Raw genomic sequence first — 19,355 nt, forward strand, 5'->3', positions numbered from 1 at the left:
AGGAGGAAAGCAGCACCAACCTAGGTCTGGGGAGAACGAGAGAGGAGGGACCTCAATATTGGTGCACTTTGCTGGAAACATTTATATTTTCTTCCTGGAAAAAAAATGCTGGCTCTATTAATAGTGTAGCAGAGCATTCGTCTAGTCACAAATTTAGAGAGGAGGGGGGGAAACGAGGATAGGATCAACAGCCTTTAGGGTGATCTGCCAGTATCTTTTGTTTGTTTTTGTAATACCTGACACTTGGTGCAATGTGGTCATTTTATTAAAAAGGGCAAAATCACTTGCTCTTTTTAAAAGTATTTTTGAATTGACCCCATGGATAAATTATTTCTAGCAGGGATGATACAGCAGGCTCTGGCAAGGGGGTGAATGCCATTTAGAAAATCACTCTCTTTAATTTGGTGGATGAGTAATAAAAGTGTACAGTGAATCCCTGTCCAGTCAAGCATTGTATGGGGATGGGGAGAAATAATCTTGTGTAAAAGAAAGCAATAAAACCCCTAAATTAAAGCACTTTATTTTTTTAAGTTATGCTATTTTCCATCTAAAAAATAATAATGTTTTTAAGCTCCCCACTGAATTAGGCCAAATACTGTCACAACTTGGAGAATTTGGTGAAATTCTATTTCTATCATACCAAGAGGCTTCTTCAGGAAACAGGATAGATATAAACTTACTGTAATTAGTACATCCACTCATGGTATTATAGGTTATAGAAAAATTGACTTAACTGATGGATTTTGCTTTTTCAAATGTATGATGTGTGTGTTATATTTTCATTCAATCTGTTGAGGGAAAAGTGCATGTTACACTAAGGTAGCTTTTTTATTCTGCCATCATTTTTCTTGTTGACAGTGTAGTGCAGTAAAATACTGGCTATTGCTACTAGTATTTTATTGAAAAAATGTCCCTGTGAAGTCTGGACTGTTAGTACACTAAGTAATTAGATCATCTTCAGATAATCAGATCACATGCATAGTAGATGGAATTTTTTTTGACCTTGTGTAGACCACTTGTTTGAACATATTTCAAATCATTTTAGGTATCTGCTTGAATTTTTTTGTTTTTATTCAATTAAGATGATGATATGCACCCAGTTTGAAATTAAGATTCACAATCAAGGTCTGCATATAATTATGTATTGATGTGGATGTGTGAGAGTTTGAGGTGAATTCAAGTTTCACTTGCTTCTACTGCAGTTATGTGACCTCAGTCTTTTTCTGTAACATAAGCTTAGTTTGATGGGTGGAACCAGATACCCATTACTGAAAGGGAACGCTGAATTTAAATATCTTTATGTAACATTCTGTCAATAAATACCCTTTCTTCCTTCTCCCTGCCTATCCTCCACCTTTTATCAGTTTTCCTTTTTGGATTTTGCTGCATTTTTTTCTTTCCACTCTTACATTTATACATAAGAGGCCCTCTATTCCAAATACTGTGGAATTAAGCTATAGTGATTATTACTTGCAGTGATCAGTTATGTGGATCAAATCTTGTTCTCCAAAAGCCAATTCCCACTGGTGGTGATGTTTGTCCCTCACTTATATCGATCTCTAGGATTTTAGTTGTAAGGATCAGATAGGGAAGGCGTTCTCTGGTTTTCTTCACAGACAAGAATTTAACATTTTCATGTGAAAATTCTTTACCTGCAGATGATTTAACAATTTATGTGCACGCCCGTTAAAAACAATAATTAAATAGACTTGCACCGGCACTAAAATATCTACTGGAACTTGCTGTGTCTTTGCACAGAAGAAATTTTGCCTCTCTTTCACACGCAAGCTCAGTTTCATGGATCAGAAATTATCCTGTAAGGTTCTGAGCTACTTAACTCTCATTGAGATGAGTATATAGGCAGGATCTGGCTCATATATTATCTTTCAGATTTAGCTATCTAAAAGGTTCCCCAACTTGATCCTCAGAATACTGTTAGAGTCCATCTATAATTTTGTGGTCAGCCTACTGTAGTTCTTGAATGTTGCATGTTTGGAATAAACATTATGCTAATATCACCCATGCTGATGCTAAGAAAGTGTTTAGGTTATTACAAGTTTATTGGCCTACGTTGGTGCAGCTGATGTCCTATTTTGACACCACATTTCCTGCTATTGGACATTTGGGCAATTGTGCATCTGATATTGTCTAGAAAGAAACAACTTCTGCACTAGCCAAGTCAATATTTTAAAATACATTTTTTCAAAATTTTATATTCTATAAAAGTAGAACACCCGTCTGAAGAAATAAATCAAAGAAGAAACAGAAGATTCGCTAGTATTCTTAAGAAAAAAGCTAGAGTTCAAGTAACTTCTGTGATTTTGCCATTATGCCATTTCTCCACAGCTGAATTTAAAATGGTGATTTTTTTTCTGTCACTTAATCCTACATTTTCACAATTGACCAGTGATTTGGGTGTTTAACTTGAGACAGCTGATGACCCATCCTCTGAAAATCAGGCCTCTTTATGGTGTCTCAGCTTGGGCATCTGAAAAGAAAGGCACCCAAAATCACTAGTGAAAGTGTAGATATAAATGCACTGGTTCAGTAGCACAAATGTAAATAACTACTTGAGCTCCCGCTCCGTGTGCAGAGAATAAAAACTACTAACATATACTTGGAGATTTGAAGATTCTTCATTTGAGATGCCATTCTCAGACATTATCAGCAATGGTGTGATTCTAACTATAATGAAGTGAGTAAGACAGTTGGCTACAAGATAAGACCTGTTATTAACCGTTAGTTAAATACAAACATAAAATGTGTGTGATTAAGGATTTATATTCAGTGGGTCTGGAAATAGGTCCTAACAGGAGAAACCCTCTTTATGTAGTACTTTTGCCTTAATGCTAAAACTCCTACTAAATTCTCCCAAACAACTTTCAGTCACAGTTAGGCTTTTAGATCTTTATAACTGTTAAATTTTATAATGAAAGTATGACATTTAAAGTACCTTCCATCCAAGGTTCTGTATATATAACAACAACAAAACAACAAGTCTAATAATTTGCCTGAGTTATAGTGAAATGATTCCTTGTTTTACAGATGAGAAAACCTGAGTTATAGGGAAGGTAGAGGATTGGCTCAAAGTAGCAGAAGAAATGTGTTAGAGACAGGAACAGTTACCAGATCTTCTGATTTTCAGTCCTGTGCTTTAACCAAAAAACCATTCTTCCTCTCCAAACTAATCCTTAAAGCTGTAAAACAAGCCCAGATCCACAAAAGGACTTAAGTGTTGCAATACTCAGAATCATGGTGCCTTGCTCTTAGGCACCTAGAAAAATCACAGGAACAACACTGTGATTCACAAAGCCAGAGCTAGGGCCCTAAGCTCCCTATACAATGAATGGGGAGAGACAGGAATCTTAGAACATGATCCACAAAAACTAACATGCTAGGCAGGGAGCTGCCTAAGCTAACCAGTGGGAATGCCAACAACAGGAGCGTGTACTAAGCCTTGTCCCTCTCAAAGGCACCTAACTTTGCTTACAGATCCACAAATGGGAACCTATCTCCTTGAGTCAGATAGCTTAGCACCTAAATAGTTTCTTGTGGAAATGAGTTAGGCATCTGCCTAAGAGCCAGAGAAAGAGGCGGTGATATAACTTTTAGCCCAGTGATTAGATCACTCATCTGGGAGGTGGGAGACCCAGCTTCCATTTCCCCTTTTGCCAGACTGGGGAGAAGGGAAACCCCTCTTAAAATCCTCTCTCTCAAGAGGGTACTCTAATCACTGAACTGTGGGATATTCTGATGTGGGGCTCCGTCAGTCTCTCCTGCTGATGCTGTTCCGCTGTAGATAAGTAACAAAAGAGTGATTGGAGCAAAAGGCATGGACAACCCTGAGTCTCCCACCTCGCAGGTGGGTGTCCTACCCACCAGGCTACAGAATCATTCTCTCTCTCTGCCCCAGTGACTATTTCAGTCTTTGGGTCAAAGTAGGTACCTGACTCTCCCATATCCCAGGTGAGTGCTCTAACCACTGTGCTAAAAGTTATAAACTGGCCACCCCTGCCACTACCACCAGCTCCTCCTCCAGCTGGACTTGATATGGTAGAGAACCTCTGAACACACCACCCTGATTGGGCCCCATGTGTGAGATAGAAGGAAAAAAAAAAAAGGTCTTCCCTGGTTCATGGATCACTCTGGGTGTGGACGGGAGATAAGCATTCGGACACCTAGAGGTGCACGTGACCGTGACCAGAGGCAGGGCACGTGACCAGAGGCAGGAACTTAGGTGCCAAGGGAACTTTTCAAGTGAAAACTTTGATAGGAGTTTTGTGGATTATAGAGGAGCCAAAACTGGGATTTAGGTGCCTAAGTCTTGGGTTTAGGTGCTTAAGTACCTTCATGGATCGGGGCCCTAGTATCTCCCCCGACTTATGGTGGGCAAGAAGGCATGAGAAAGCTACAGTTCCGGTTACAGGATCACTTGGATGTCATTAGTTAGATGCTCCAAAGATCTTGGCATGATCTTTCCACAAAGAGATGGAATGAGAATCGGGTAGTGTGCACATGCCTCTGTGTGTTAGAGGAAGCATTAAGGAAACAGTAAATGGTAAACTTTTTTACTAAGGATACATTTCCCCCTGTTTCTTTAGTATGTTCAAACAGGTTAATACTTTGTTGGACTTTTCTATTTCTGATAGGGTGGTTCAGAGCTAAAAAGTCTACAATTTAATAACTATGCAAATTAATGTGGTAATCCACTGTATAATGGGATGTACATGCAGTCTACCTGTTCTGTAGGATTGTCTACTTGGAATAATTATGTTTTCTATGTTTGGAATGGCAGATCAAGGAAAAGTGTAAACTATATATGGTTTTCGTATATTGAAGAAAGGAATCTATTGTACATCATTAGCAGCATGGTATCATTTGAATATCTGAGGAAGATGGGAGACTTGGTGGTTCATTGACATACCGCCCTAAACTCCAAACTTCTGGAATGTACACTTGAAGCCTGGCTAGGCCTCCAGTGAACTACTTTGTCATCACAGTCGTTAGTGGACGTTTCTCTGCAGCTCCAGCTGGTTTGCCACAATTTGAGGTCACTGGAACTATTCACACTGCATAAAGTTAAACACATGCATAAGACTTTAGGAACTTGGGGCTCCAGTCCGTAACGAGTGGAGTTTGAACAGCTGTACAAAGCTTGCACAGCAACTAGCCCAAGCTATGCATAGTGTTCGTCAAATGTTACCAATTCATTTAACTAACCACGAAAAAAATCATACCTTTAATTTTACACATATGATTTTAAACAAATAAAATTTTCTCCAAGATCTTTGAATCGACTACACAAAAGTGTAGTATGAATGAATCCTTCTTCAGTTTGTCTTTTTCACTGGCATATGAGAAATCAAATATTATTGAGGTTCTGAAGTGTCAACTTTTGTAAACGTAAATCAGGTGCCTTACAACATAAATGGTGTTAAAGTATAAATTGTTTGGAGCAGTAACAGACATTTTCCATGAATTACTTTGACACAATGTACTACAAAACATCTTTTTCTTCTCGCTATGCCTTTAGATTTCAGATGTACAAAAAATCCTTTTAAATGTTCTCATTATCTAACCCTGACAGTGCCAGTTTTAGACCTTTTTCCCCCTGTGCAATCTAATTGCTTTTTTCACCATCATCCAAACTGTTGGTTTCACACAGTTAATAAGGCTACTCTATTTTCTAAAACAACTTTTCCCAGTAGATTGTCTAACTTCAGTTAAATATTCATATATCTTGTAGAATCACCTTTAACAAATTTCTTCATTACAATATTGCAATGAGCTTGTTTTTCTTCCTGGAACTGTAAGAATGATTTTTAAAATTTATGGATTTCTGCTTGAATAAATTAAATAACTTTTCTCCAAATCCTAATCAAGCAAGCAAGAACGGAGCAAAATTGGCTTAAGATATATAAATATAAAGAGAACTGAAAACAAATAGTGGCAAAGCCATAAGCAAATTAAAGTTGCTTTCCATTTTTAATTAGCTGCCCATCTTGTTGAGAAATGAGATTTTATTCATAATTATGACCAAATATTTTACTGTTACTGTAGGCTCTTGCATAGCATTCTGTTCATGTTTATTGTGTGTGCATTTTGGAAAACTTCATGCTAGCATGACATTATTTTCATTAGTGACTTGGTTAATAAATGGAGAGTATGCTTATAAAATTTGTGGATCATACCAAACTGGGAGGGGTTGTTTTCACTTTGGAGGACAGGATTAGAATTCAAGATGAGTGACAGATTGGAGAATTGGTCTGAGGTAAATAAGATGAAATTCAATACAGACAAGTGAAAAGAACTATCCTTAGAAAGGAAAAATGAAATACTCCATCACAAAATGGGGTATAAGTGGCTAGGCAGTAGTACTGGTGAGAAGGATCTGAAGGTTATAGTGGATCACAAATTGAATATGAGTCAACAATGTGATGCAGCTGTGAAAAAGGCTCATTCTGGGGGGTATTAACTGGAGTGTTGTATATAAGACACAGGAGGTTATTGTCCTGCACTCCTTGGCACTAGTGAGGCCTCAGCTGGAATACAGTCTCCAGTTCTGGGCACCACACTTTAGGAAAGATGTGGAAAAATTGGAGAAAGTCCAGAAATGGCTCAAAAATAGTGAAATGTTTAGAAAACCTGGCCTATGAGCAACAATTTAAAAAACTGGGTATGTTTAACCTTGAAAAAAAGATGACTGTGGGGAGGAGGGGGAGGAGACCTGATAATCTTCAATTATGCTAAGGGCTAAGGAAGAAGGCCATCAGTTGTTCTGCATGTCCACTGAAGTCAGGACAAGTAGTAATCATCTTAATCTGTAGCAAGGGAGATTAATGGTACCAGAAAGATCAAGGAGATCTCTGATGGAGAATCTTGTTCCACTGACAGACAACTCCCTTGAAGGTTGGGTTGGACTTTGTACTCCACCATTAATGCGGGTACCTAGGTACTCTCTGCTGGCTTTGTTCTCACAGGTTACCCTGGTTCATGCATTATTTGTATCAAATGAAGCGAGAGGGGAGGCTGCTAGAGCCCCTGTGGTGGACATCTTATGATAAGTTGATTGGTTGCAGCATACATATTTTAAAAACCTCTTATGTCATGACTGTGGCTGTACAGAAGGTAAAGAAAAAGTTATTCTCCTCCACCATAGCATCTGCAAAGTCTTAGACAGATTTGTTTCAGGCTGGTAAATTCAGATTTTTTGAGCTCGGTAGTTGATCCAAGTCCCTCCCTTTGTAAAGAAGCTGCTTGTTTTGTAGACAAGATTGATTAGAGATGGGCTGTCTACTTCTGTGATGGCAGAGCAAGGGCCTCATCAACTCTGCTAGAATTTCAGTTGATGATGCTCATGGAGGTGTTGAGAGAACTTTGTCCCAGAACCTGTGCTTTAGATCCATGTCCTTCCTGGCTGGTGAAGGCCAATGAGGAGGTACTGGGTTCCTTCATTGTAGAGATTGTGAATTCCTCTTAGAAGTCAGGCTGCTTATTACTTTTAAAGAAGCATTAGTGCAGCCTTTGTCAGCATCAAGTGATGCTTTCTTGAGTAATCAGCTAATTATCAGCCTGTATCTCACCTTCCTTTCTTGGCCAAGACTGTAGAAAAGGTTGTTGCAAGAAAATGAACTCTGTCTAGATGCCTTCCATCTTCTTAATGGTTCTCAGTCTGAATATAGATGTGGCTTTGGCACAGAGACTGCATTGGCTCGTGATCTCCTCCTGGTGATGGATGAAGTCCAGGTGTAATGCTGATGGCATTACATCTGTCACCTGCCTTTGATATCACTGATCATAAGATGCTGACTCTCCTGCAGACCCATGAGATTAGATACAGAGTCTGTTTAGTGGCGTCATTCTTTTCTCAGATGTCACTGGATAGTTGTGGACAATTGCTTCTCTTCGTAAAGAGCTCGCAGGTGGTATGTTTGTACGCACCATGGTAACTTCTGTTCCAACATGTATATGTTAGACATGGGGTACAGTGTTTTCAGTATGTTGATGACCCCAACTGTATGTAGCCCTCTCATTTAACTCAGATATTGCAGTTCAGCATTTCAGCTAATGTCTAGTTGAGATTGGAGTCTAGGTGAGAGAGAGTTGGATGAAACTCAAACCAGACAAGGTTGGGGAGGTGATGATGGGTTGGGAGAAGCTGTCAGAAGAGATGGTAGATGTAATATCAGTCCTTTGATAGAGGGACAACATCCAATTTTCAACTTAGTGGGTGATTTTATACCTATTTGATCATATTACAACAGTAACCCAATCAGCTTTTCCATCCTCTACATGCGGCTAGGATTTTTCAACATCTACCTGTTGCAATCTTTCCTTTTGGATGCACACCTTGCCACTGTTGATCATGTCAGTTAGCAAGATTAAACACCTGCAGTATGCTTTGTATGGGGCTATGCCTTAAAGCCATTTGGAGAGTGAAAATGGTGCAGAACATAGCTACTTGCTTAGTGAATGGGGCATCTTGCTGTTATTAAGACATCAGCACTCCAGGATCCGCACTTGATGCCTATTGATCTCTGCGTGGAGTTTAAAGTGTTGATTATGGCATAGGATTAGCTGACCTAAGGGAGGGACCATCTTCGCATGCCACGCCGACAGAGCTGTGATCATCAGAGGTCCTAGAACTGGATCCCCCTTATTATAAAAGAAGGGACAGCTGGCAGGGTATTCTGAGTGAGGGTGCCAGGCCTCTTGTTTCTCCCCTACCCTCCTTTTTTCTTAAATATCCCTGATTTGGTGACCTTCTGGGCATGCTGCAAAAGACACCAGTTTGAGAGGGTTTTTGGAGAGGGACGAGCATGTGCTTCCTAGACTGAGGAAGGAGTGGAGTTCCTGAAGGTGGCTGGCTGAGTTCCTGCTGCAATGACTACTTTAATACAAGAAAGCCCCAGCAGCATTTATGAGTTAGGGCACCTAAAGCCTTAGATAGGTGTCTTCTTATTTAAAACCCAAAATAAATAAAATAAAAAGTGCAAATCCATGTTAATTTGTTATTTTCTGTGTATTCCTGATTAACTCATTGGCACAGCCATAGGAGCCCACTTTTGGGGAAGAGGTAGATAGAGAGAACATATGTTTTCCTTGCATTATGAATGTTAATGCTCTGAAAAGAGGGTGCAAATATTTGCAAGTCAAAAAAACTGTATTATAGAAGGAGCCAAAATCCATGCAGCTGTCACCTTGAGACCTGCTTATGTACTTCAGTAAGGGTATGTACCCTGAGAGTTCCCATATTTGTAATGTAAAGCTCTGTAGTATTTAGGTTTGATAGGCTCCATGATGTCTATTCCTCCTCCTCCTCAAATATTTAATTTCACCGCACATTTTTTGTAGGTATCCATGGATTTTTTTAGACACCGGATTTAAGATCTCTGTTTTACTGAAACATTTTATACAGACCTCTTGGTTTATATGACTGTAAACTTTTAGACTGAGAATTGACACTCAGAGGATGAATTCTATTCTCTAAAACTGCTATCATTTTGTTTAATCTCTAGCCATATGCCTGCTTTCTCTTCTCCCTTCTCTCCTCCCTCCACCCCACACGAGTCGTCTTATTGTAACAACATACTTCCAGCATAGACGACAGGCAAGCAGATTTCCTAGAAAACAGCTGTCAATCCACTCTCCATTTCATCCACTAGAACTGGCCTAACCCCTCTTCAGAGGCCAAGAGTACATCATAGCTACAATAGACTCTTCTTTCATCAGCCTACAGCATTAGATTCCAAGCTGAGTCAGAGGCCCTGGTGTCCTAGACGGCAACACCACTAGGTCACTGGCTACCTTTTAGTGTTTGAAAGTTTAAAACTTCTAAAAAAATCCTCCCGCTTTAACACTCTCCTGTTAGCGCAATAAAGTGATGTTTAAATAACTGAACTGGCTTCAATGAACTGTACTTGCCATTTTCCTGCTTCTTAGCGAGATAAAATGGAGATAATTATGAAGTGGATGAGCAGGTTTAATGAAAGCCAGTTTCTTTTGGTATATTCCTGAAGCAGCAATCATCATCTGTTTGGCTTTTGAAGAGCAACAATTATAATCACTTAAAACCCCAAGGGGAACAAAAATAGAATTTAGATTAGCATATAAAATATACAGCTGGATTGGGCAAGCCTATAAAAATCTGGGAAAATCATTCTAATTTGAATGCTATTCAAAAATCACAAGTAAAATGAGTTCAAGAGGATTTTGCATGCTTCTTCCTCTTTTTATTTTTTTTTAAAGTACATAACATTTTAGAGGATTTTCCTAAAACAGAGAACATGGAAACAAGAAACTGGTGCCAGGAAAGGCATTCAGCAGGAATAGGTTAAAGATTCATTTTCAAAGTAATAGATACCTGTTAAAAATGGTGTTACAAAACATAAGTGCATTAGTATCCCAAAGCTCTGAGGTAAACGTACTACAAAGTGGTGTTTTATACTTCAGAACTGAATAAAAATAAAATGGTGCTAAGACATGTAGTTGCACTCTTTGTTTTATCAGACAACTTAGCAATGATGTTGGTTAAAGAAAACTCAGAATAGCAGCTAATATAGGCTGATAAGCCGCAAACTATCTGTCTGAGTATTTTTAAATGATGCTATTTTAGATTCATTTCTGTGGTCAATATATAAATTCAACAATGTAGAAATGTGTATGTTTGCTTTTGGAATTAAATGTTGCATTCCCCAATCTGAGACACTGGCTTTTTGTAATTATTGTATGATTATTAGAAAATGGTTCTCTCAATGCACTCTGAATATAAAGACCATATGAATTTTGCTTTTGTTAGAATCACTTTTTGGAGTGTGCTTTACTTTCACTAATTATGGGCCCCAAAACATTGGGACTACCCATGTGAGTAAAGTTGAGCATGAATTTAAGTGGGTACAGTATTGAGCTCCAAGAAAAATAATCATTATTTTAGAATAAGCAGGCAGACAAGTTTTAGAGTACATTAATTCTTTGGAATATTTGTATACTGGTACAAATTAGGTATAAGCATTGACTGTTAATGCGCCAAATTCTGTAATACAAAATAGTGAGGGTGGTACCTGGAAAACTAGATTTATTTAGTAAAGAATGAACTCTGAGTCTAATACACACTAGTATACAATGCATGCTAGCCTTCGGTCTTTTTCAAACATGCTTAGAGCTATTTTGATGTGAAAACTAAATGGATCCTTCATCTGGTAGAACAGATTATTTCCATGATTAAGAGTTGCAGGATTGGGCCATTGCTTACTGAGTTTTTCATAAAGTGACGGTCTAAAGATATTCTGTGCTTATCTACAACTCGTCTGTTGATCAAAAGTTATTACTATGCAGTATAGTTGTACTAAACACCTCCAGGCAGTTGTTTGTTTACCTTTTTCAATGAAACTTATCTTCTTTAATTCACTAGTAAGGAATACACTACTTTAAGTAATTTTAGCCATGCACATTGCTTTAGAATAGACACATGTACAGAATATCTGTCTGTCTTTGTACACCGTATCTCTTATTGTGGCTGAGCACTCACCGCTGCAAAACCCTTAACTTCTGACCTTCCTGAATGGTGTGTTAAGGCTGAGAAATTAATGAACAAGTGTTCATGTCCTTTAAAATATACTTTTAAAACAAATGCACTTACCCATCCTCTCTGGCTTTAAGGTGACACCAGAAAGGGCCCAGCAGGTCTTTCTCCCGGGCTTCCTGAGCCATCTGTTTCATATTCTGCATCCTTTGAACAACACAGTGCACTGTGGGATACAAAGCCCCATCAGTTCATGTTCAATTTAATGTGAAATCTAATGGCCACTCATTTTAAAACAAAACCCGTAACTGGAAATGGAGCATTGGTCTAGGATAAGGGGACCAGTCAAGTTTTAGTCACCCTTATTCTGTTTTTCAAGATACACCTATCCAAACAGATATTTTATAGCTTTATGCAGTAGTGCACCCTTATTTCATGAACATTTTGATAACTTCTCAGAATGCACTCAGCTGTGCATAGTGTATAAACCAAATACATAGCTTTAAACTAGACTACCCACCCTCCCCAAAATAATCCAATGCTGTCTAACTCTACCCACTCTGGCAAAATTAGACATTCAGGCTTTTGCCATTCTTCTAATTTATAAATTAGTACTTACTCACAGACCATAGGCCCAGTAGTCACTGGGACTGACTATGCATGTGACCAAGTACTCATCAGGAGTAAGGTGGCAGAATCAGGCCCCGAGAGAATAACTAGCCTTAGTCCAGGCCCTGAAGTTCAGACTCCATTGCCGGAAAAATAGAAAAAGGCCTTCCTTAGACATTAATATTAATATTTTTTGGTCTTCTCTATAATTCCTAATGGATTCATCTGTATTGGTAAAGCTGTAGTGTAGACAAGTCTGACATCTTTATCACTGTGAAACTTAACCATATTATGGGTCTAAAAAAAATAAAAATAAAATCAGAGTATAGACATAACTCGTATTAGGCCAGCTTCCAGGGAGCCACTTTAGCCTAATGGTGGTGAAGGACAATAATTGCTGCCTAACTGGCACAGTTTTAATATAAATTCTGCTTAAGAGGTATCCATTCAGCTAGCGTCAAGGGAGCGCGGAGGTGTGAAATTCAAAGCATTGATCTTTTGATATCAGAATTGCCATGTGAAAAGAGAGAGACAGAGAGGGTGGTGGGGAAGAGAGCTTTTTAAAGTCTTTAGACTTAAAATGACTTCTGAAGGCTTCTCTATGCAGGGAATTATTGAAGAATAGCTATTTCATAATAACTCCAAGAGTAGACAGTCTTATTCCAGAATAAGAGTGCTTCATTCTGGTTTAGTTTATTTTGAAAGTGGATTAAACCAAATCAAGATAATTATACCAGAATAAGAGCATCCACACATTAAGTTATTCAGGAATTGCTATTATGATTTAATTTCACACCCTACCTTAGTCCAGATTAAGTTTCAAGTGTAGACAAGACCTTACTAACTAAAAAGCCACTATAACTGGGATAATATGCAATCTGTGTAAGTAGCAGGCTCTGGTGGATTCTGTATAATTCATAGACTAACTTAAATCAAAGGGCTATGCAGAATTTCATACTTCTGGTTAAAATAACGGGAGTACTTGTGGCACCTTAAAGACTAACAAATTTATTAGAGCATAAGCTTTTGTGGGCTACAGCCCACTTCATCAGATGCATAGAATGGAACATATAGTAAGAAGATATATATATCAAACAATCCAAAGTGTGTGCGCACACACACACACAGAAGGTGGAAGTTGCCGTACAAACTGTAAGAGGCTAATTAATTAAGATGAGCAATTATCAGCAGGAGAAAAAAAAACTTTTGTAGTGATAATCAAGATGGCCCATTTAGACAGTTGACAAGAAGGTTTGAGGATACTTAATTTAGGGAAATAGATTCAATATGTGTAATGACCCAGCCAGTCCCAGTCTCTAGTCAAACCCAAGTTAATGGTATCTAGTTTGCATATTAATTCAAGCTCAGCAGTTTCTCCTTGGAGTCTGTTTCTGAAACTTTTCTGTTGCAAAATTGCCACCCTTAAATCTTTTACTGAGTGGCCAGGGAGGTTGAAGTGTTCTTCTACCAGTTTTTGAATATTATGATTCCTAATATCAGATTTGTGTCCATTTATTCTTTTGTGTAGAGACTGTCCGGTTTGGCCAATGTTCTGGTTATCTATATTGAACTATCAAACAATCTAAGGTGTGTGTGCACATGCATTTGTATTCAAACACTCCATGTAATACACACAGAATTACAACAGGGGCAAGAATATATAGAAAGAAATCATAGTACTTTCTCTGCAAGGCCCAACAAAGACTTTAGCATGTACTTAATTTTAAGCACGTGCGTAATCCCACTGACTTCAAACACATGGAAAAAATCTTAGCAGGATCAGTGCCCAAACCGCTTTTTAAATAGTAATAATATTCAGATCAAAATAGAAAAGTACTGCTTTATCTAGCTCTCTTTGAACTATCTTCTAAGCAGAAAGTAGGGCATTTGCTTTTTCTCTACTCCTAAGTAAAATAAGATACTGAAGTACATGCTTCATTTTAAATGTACTTTTAAGCGTAAAAGTAGGCATATACTGAAGTATATTACTGACTCAGGGCTCAATTCATTTTAAAATGTTTGTCATAATGTAAGAAGAACATTAGGGACATTACAGCATTTCCTTCCGTAAAAACTGCTAACAGATTCTTGGACATTTTTACAAATGGATATTAGTAGCAAGTGAAAACAGAGTCACATTTCAAACTCCGATTCATACACTTTCAGAGTTTTTTGGCATAGAGTGCGAGAGTCTAATAAAAGATAGAGTGCAACAAATTAGTTATTGTACTATTTTGATATGAAATTAATCTTTGATTATGGATAGGTCATTGTAAAATGTAACCTTGAAAGGTGTAATAAATCAAGAACCAAAAATGTATTAGAAATGCATTTTTAGATCTGAAAGCATCCATGCCTTGCTTATTCCCCTTAAATGTCTCAATGTATAATTATTTCAGAGTAATAACCCTTCAAGATGAAATGAATGAAAAATTGTATTGTTTAAGGTGTTGAAGGATGCAGTTTAACTGGTCTCATAAGTCTCTTATATATGAAACTGTCTGCTTGTTAGCTTTTTCTTCCATAGAGTAAATATTCCATGTCCTTTGTGTATTTTTAACATATACTAAGAATTGGCATATGCACCTTCACATTTTAATTGTTAACATTAACACCAATTTCAGTGTTGTTAATCTTGCTGTTCTATGGACCCGATAAACATACATTAAAATGGATTACATTAAATCCAAAGGGAAAGAATCAACCTGTATATTTAGAGATTTTTAGGTAGAGGGGCCCAGGGAAATTCCCTCTCTCTTTCTAAATCTTCAATAGTTTCCCAGTGAATGTGTTTGTATTGTCCTCTCTATTGCCTCTGAATTCTCACTTTCTGCATTTTGACATTCACATGCATGTCAAATATACTTATCTTAGTCTTGGTGAAGTGTATAAAATAAAAACTACATAACTTGCTCAAACACATCAGTAGATCTTTGAACTATACCTTACTCTGCAGCTGAAAGATCTGTGGGTGAGTTGTTCATCACCTGCCTCCGCATGATATCACACACGTCACCATGAATATTACGTTCACAATTCCCTTCTAATTTTCAGTATTTCTGAATGAAAACTCCTGTGGGCACTCTTCAGAATGCTACTATACATTGTGTTTTGATGAGCACACAGAATTTGTTCTAAATATTACGTAACAGCCAGGAGAACGTAAGTTTCCCCCCCACCATTAAATTGTTCAGTGAATTGGAGTCTTATCCATTATTATGGAAGATAATCCCCATCGGATTTCTCATCTACTGTCATGATGAATTGTACTTGTCATTCAGGAGCCCTTTATTTGCAGTTTGGTTTAAATTTGATGTTCTATAAACTCCCAGATTTTAAAGGTTCAACAGTGAGTTCAGACTAGTAGGACTCAGATTACACAAGGTGGAAGACTGTTTGCTTTTCATTGTTGCCCTTCACTTCTACTTCCTAACTCCAAAATAGCAGCATACTGTGGCCATACACCCTTCCAGTATGCCACTTCATGACATGGATCAACATAGGAGTGGCTCTGCCTGAGTTTCTCTCAGTCTTCAGCTGCTCCACCCCAACCTGGATGGTAGTGGAGGCGACTTAGCTCTCCAACTAAGTCCCATAAAGGTTCCACTTCTGCCCAGGTAACCAAAGTCCAAAATAAACACAAAGAAACCTTAACTGCGCCTTTTCTTCAGGAAGGCCCTAGTAGGCTTCAATCTTCCAGGGTTCCTGGACCCCACCAGCCTTCTCCCACAGTGAGAGCTCAAGGTCCGTTCTCCCTGTCTCAGGTGTCATGGGGCAGGGCTGATAGAGCCCCCATTAACCCTTTTCTGACTTGGGTGGAGTCTGTATATTCCATCACAATACATTGCTATGTCAAGAGATGACCTACCTTTTTTCTGCCCCCAGAAAACCTCAGCCCCAACAACATTCACACTGACACAATAAATCACACAGTCAAAGGCGGTATTAATGATATTACAGCCTGCTGGTAGAGGGCACTCCAACCAGTACACACAATCCCCAGAAACCATGATCTCCACCTTTGTGCTAACACTAGTAGAAGACCAAGTATGTGTACTAGGGTCTTTGTATTGCCTTGTGCATCTAGTAAGAACATCAATTTTGTTCCACCGTGTCATCACACTGACAGAACTGGTCGGATTTGAACAGGCATTCTAGAAGGACCAGCTCATTGGAAAGTTGACTGTAACCACATAGGTAGACACTAGACTGAAAACATCCACCAAATTTCATGAACTTCCTACCTGGAGTGATGATGAGGAAATAGGCTTACCTGTGACCCTTACCTGTATCTACTAAGAGTTAATTTATGCATTTAATGAATATCTACAGAAGCTGTTTATTTCTATATAATTTTGGTACTTTTTCTGTCCTTCTTAGATAACTGCCTACCTCTCTATATAGTGTCTTAGAAAAGACTTTTTTTTTTTTTAAAGTACCCAACTAATAATGGGAAAAAAGATGCTGGTGAATCCATATGTGTAAGTTACATAGAGAAGTATAAATGCTTATAACATCCATCATATTCCCTGTGGATGCCGTAAAAAAGGAAAGCAATACTTAAAATTGAGTTGGGCCCAGACTGCTAGGGAGATATAACCATTCTGCCAACAGAAAACTGGCAAAAGAAAATACCTCTATTAGATCTATTAGGGGCCCGAACCATAGCCCATAGAAGTCAGGTGGAATCTTTTTCCCTTGACTTCAGTGAGCTTGGAATCGGACTCTTTGCGGTACATGTACACTACAGAAAAAGACACATGACAATGAGTCTCAGAGCCTGGGTCAACTGGTTCAGGCTTGTGCTATGGGGCTAAAAATAGCAGTGTAGATGTTGCAGCTCAGGCTAGAGTCTGGGCTCTGAGACCTGGCCAGGGGGCGGAGGTGTCTCAGAGCCCGGGCTCCAGGCTGTGCCCAAACATCTACATTGCTATTTGTAACCCTGTAGTGTGAGCCCAGTGAGTCTGAGTCAGTTCTCTTAGGCTGTGAGACTCAATGCTATGGGTCTTTTTTCTGAAATGTAGACATACCCCAAGTATCCAACAGATTGCCAGATGTTTCACTGTATGGGAATATTTAACTGAACATTCTGACCCAATCCTATTTTTCTGAATATTAGCTTCCTTCGAGCAACAATCAAATATTTATGCAATTCCTGGGAGCAAATAAAAATGTCTGAACTAAGCAAACAATCTTGAGTTATTGCATAATCTACTTAAACTAATGCTATTAATGTATGCAGCTACTATTTACTGCCCCAAAAGGGGCAGCGTTTACTTTATTAAACAACAGTTCTTCTTTAAACTGAAGTAATCTTGGGGGAAAATAGTGGTTTACAATTTTTTTCTTTACAATGTCTCTTTGCAAACTTCAGTGCCTGTTTTGTCCCTTATTTACGTGGTTTAAATTAGATAAACATTTTGATCACTTTCAGTAGTAGCTAATAGTCTAAAGATATTAACAGAAACAATTATTTGAGAATGACAATTGTCTGCATCACTTTCAAGTGAGGGTGAAATTAATTAGCATTTAATTAGTTTCTGCAGCTGTCAGAACAAGTCCATGAAAGTTACTTACCACAATGTCCATAGGAAAAAACAAACCAACCCCTAACCCATTTAAATACCATAACATTAGAAAAGTTACTTCAAGTGTCCAGGAATGCCTTCAAGAGTGGTTACAGTGGGTGGCTAGAAGTAACTTGTTCATAAAAAATAAAATTAATGCGACCCGTTCCTGCTTCACATAGCTAAAGCAAGGGTAAATACTCACCGATATATTTACAGTACTTGCAGGCTTCAATATCTCGTGTGTTGTCTGAACTACTTTCTAACTACAGGAGCCTTATGGCCACCTTTGTAGCCTTGAGACATAATTTCAACATTCAAGGGCGCTGTTAAAGTAACCGTGCCAATTTTAAAAAGACAGGGTTCCTTTTGTAGATAATTTCCATCTACCCCTTCCTCCAAACAGCTGTTGTGTAAACTGCTAATCACAGTCCCCCCACGGAAATAGCCTGAGACTGTTAAAAGAGCAACTCCATCCCATGACTGAAATGCACTCAAAACACGTTTTGTTTTGTTTTTTTCAAGCGAGATTGATACAGTTCAAAATCCGATGGGGAGAGAAAGACATTCTAAAATCGTATCTTTTTCCTGGGGCATGCGTTTTAGAAAATGTCTCATGAAAGCAGCAGGTGCCATCACCTCAAATACATTCCTCCTGGTCTTAAAGGGCAGAGAGGCTGGGTGGAAGAGACTTTAATTAGTATCCCATGCCGTTTTAAATACTTCCGTTGCCCCACCCCTTCACAGTTGAGCATGATAGAAGTGGCGCATCATATGGTTAAGGGAAAGTGCCTTTGAGGGGACAGTTTCATCTGATGAAGAAGTGTCAATTATGGGGGGGAGAAAGGGAAAACAAAAAGACCCGGATGTGCGCTGCAGGCAAGAGTGGAGAAATGTTTGAATGGGTGATGAATCCATTGTTCTTTTTGAGCAATAGTATCTTGATCATCCACACACACAAAGGGTCCAATCATCAGGTTGTATTCAGTCAGCCATCGATTCCAGGTGCATCTGAATTCAGGTAGACGGTTTAACCTGTTCTTTTCTCTCCCCGCCCCTCCCTACAGAAGCAGAATAAGTGTCCCACTAGAACAGCTTCTGAAAAGAAAAGAAAAAGCCCCCGCCGCCCGGCCATTTGAATCAGAGCTAAATAAGAGTTCCCCTCACCAACCATGCTTCTCCAAAGCAAGAAAATTTGTAATAAAAAAGTACACTTACCCTTGCAACCTCATAATGCTTTGTCATGGGCTTTTTGTTGTTGTTTTTTTTTTAAAGCAAAAAACTTATGAATTGTCAAAACAGCTTGTACTGGGTGCACCGTTTAGGACTTGGGGGGGGGGGAGAGAAAGCAGCATTTAAAGTGTTTCTAGTAATCACACATGAAAAGGAGAGCTGCTTAACCAATCAGAAACAAAGTAAGATAGAAACACCCCCCCCCCCCCCGCCCAGACCAAGAAGAAAAAAAAAAGAAAGAAAGAAACAACCAAGCAGGGGTAAGTGAAGGGTGGGGAACTGTGATTCAAGCTGCCATCTGACTACAGGAAATGCCTGGCTCTTCAAAATCGTCACCACACAGTGGCTGCACTTGTGTCCAGAGCAAGGAGTTCAGCAACAGAGAGAGAGAGAGAAAGACACACACACACAGCCCCTTCTCAAAT

The 19,355-nt window shown here is 38.7% G+C and overlaps 1 protein-coding gene across 5 annotated transcripts in view; it reads right to left on the minus strand.

Annotated features, from left to right (window-relative positions):
• Positions 1 to 19,017, minus strand: part of ELAVL2 (ELAV like RNA binding protein 2) — a 168,432-nt gene extending 149,415 nt beyond the window's left edge. For 2 of the 5 annotated variants that reach the window (XM_048850767.2, XM_048850768.2), the window contains exons 1-2: positions 18,916 to 19,015; positions 11,639 to 11,747 (exon numbers count right to left, since the gene is read on the minus strand). In XM_048850767.2, coding sequence (XP_048706724.1) covers positions 11,639 to 11,727 — 89 coding nt within the window. In that variant the 5' untranslated portion in view covers positions 11,728 to 11,747; positions 18,916 to 19,015. Of the gene's footprint in view, positions 1 to 11,638; positions 11,748 to 18,915 lie in introns of those variants that run through there. The other 3 variants (XM_048850769.2, XM_048850766.2, XM_048850782.2) reach the window with 3 other exon arrangements.
• Between the last annotated feature and the right edge of the window lie 338 nt (positions 19,018 to 19,355).

This window comes from Caretta caretta, chromosome 5, assembly GCF_965140235.1.
Source record: "Caretta caretta isolate rCarCar2 chromosome 5, rCarCar1.hap1, whole genome shotgun sequence".
Lineage (NCBI taxonomy): Eukaryota > Metazoa > Chordata > Testudines > Cheloniidae > Caretta > Caretta caretta.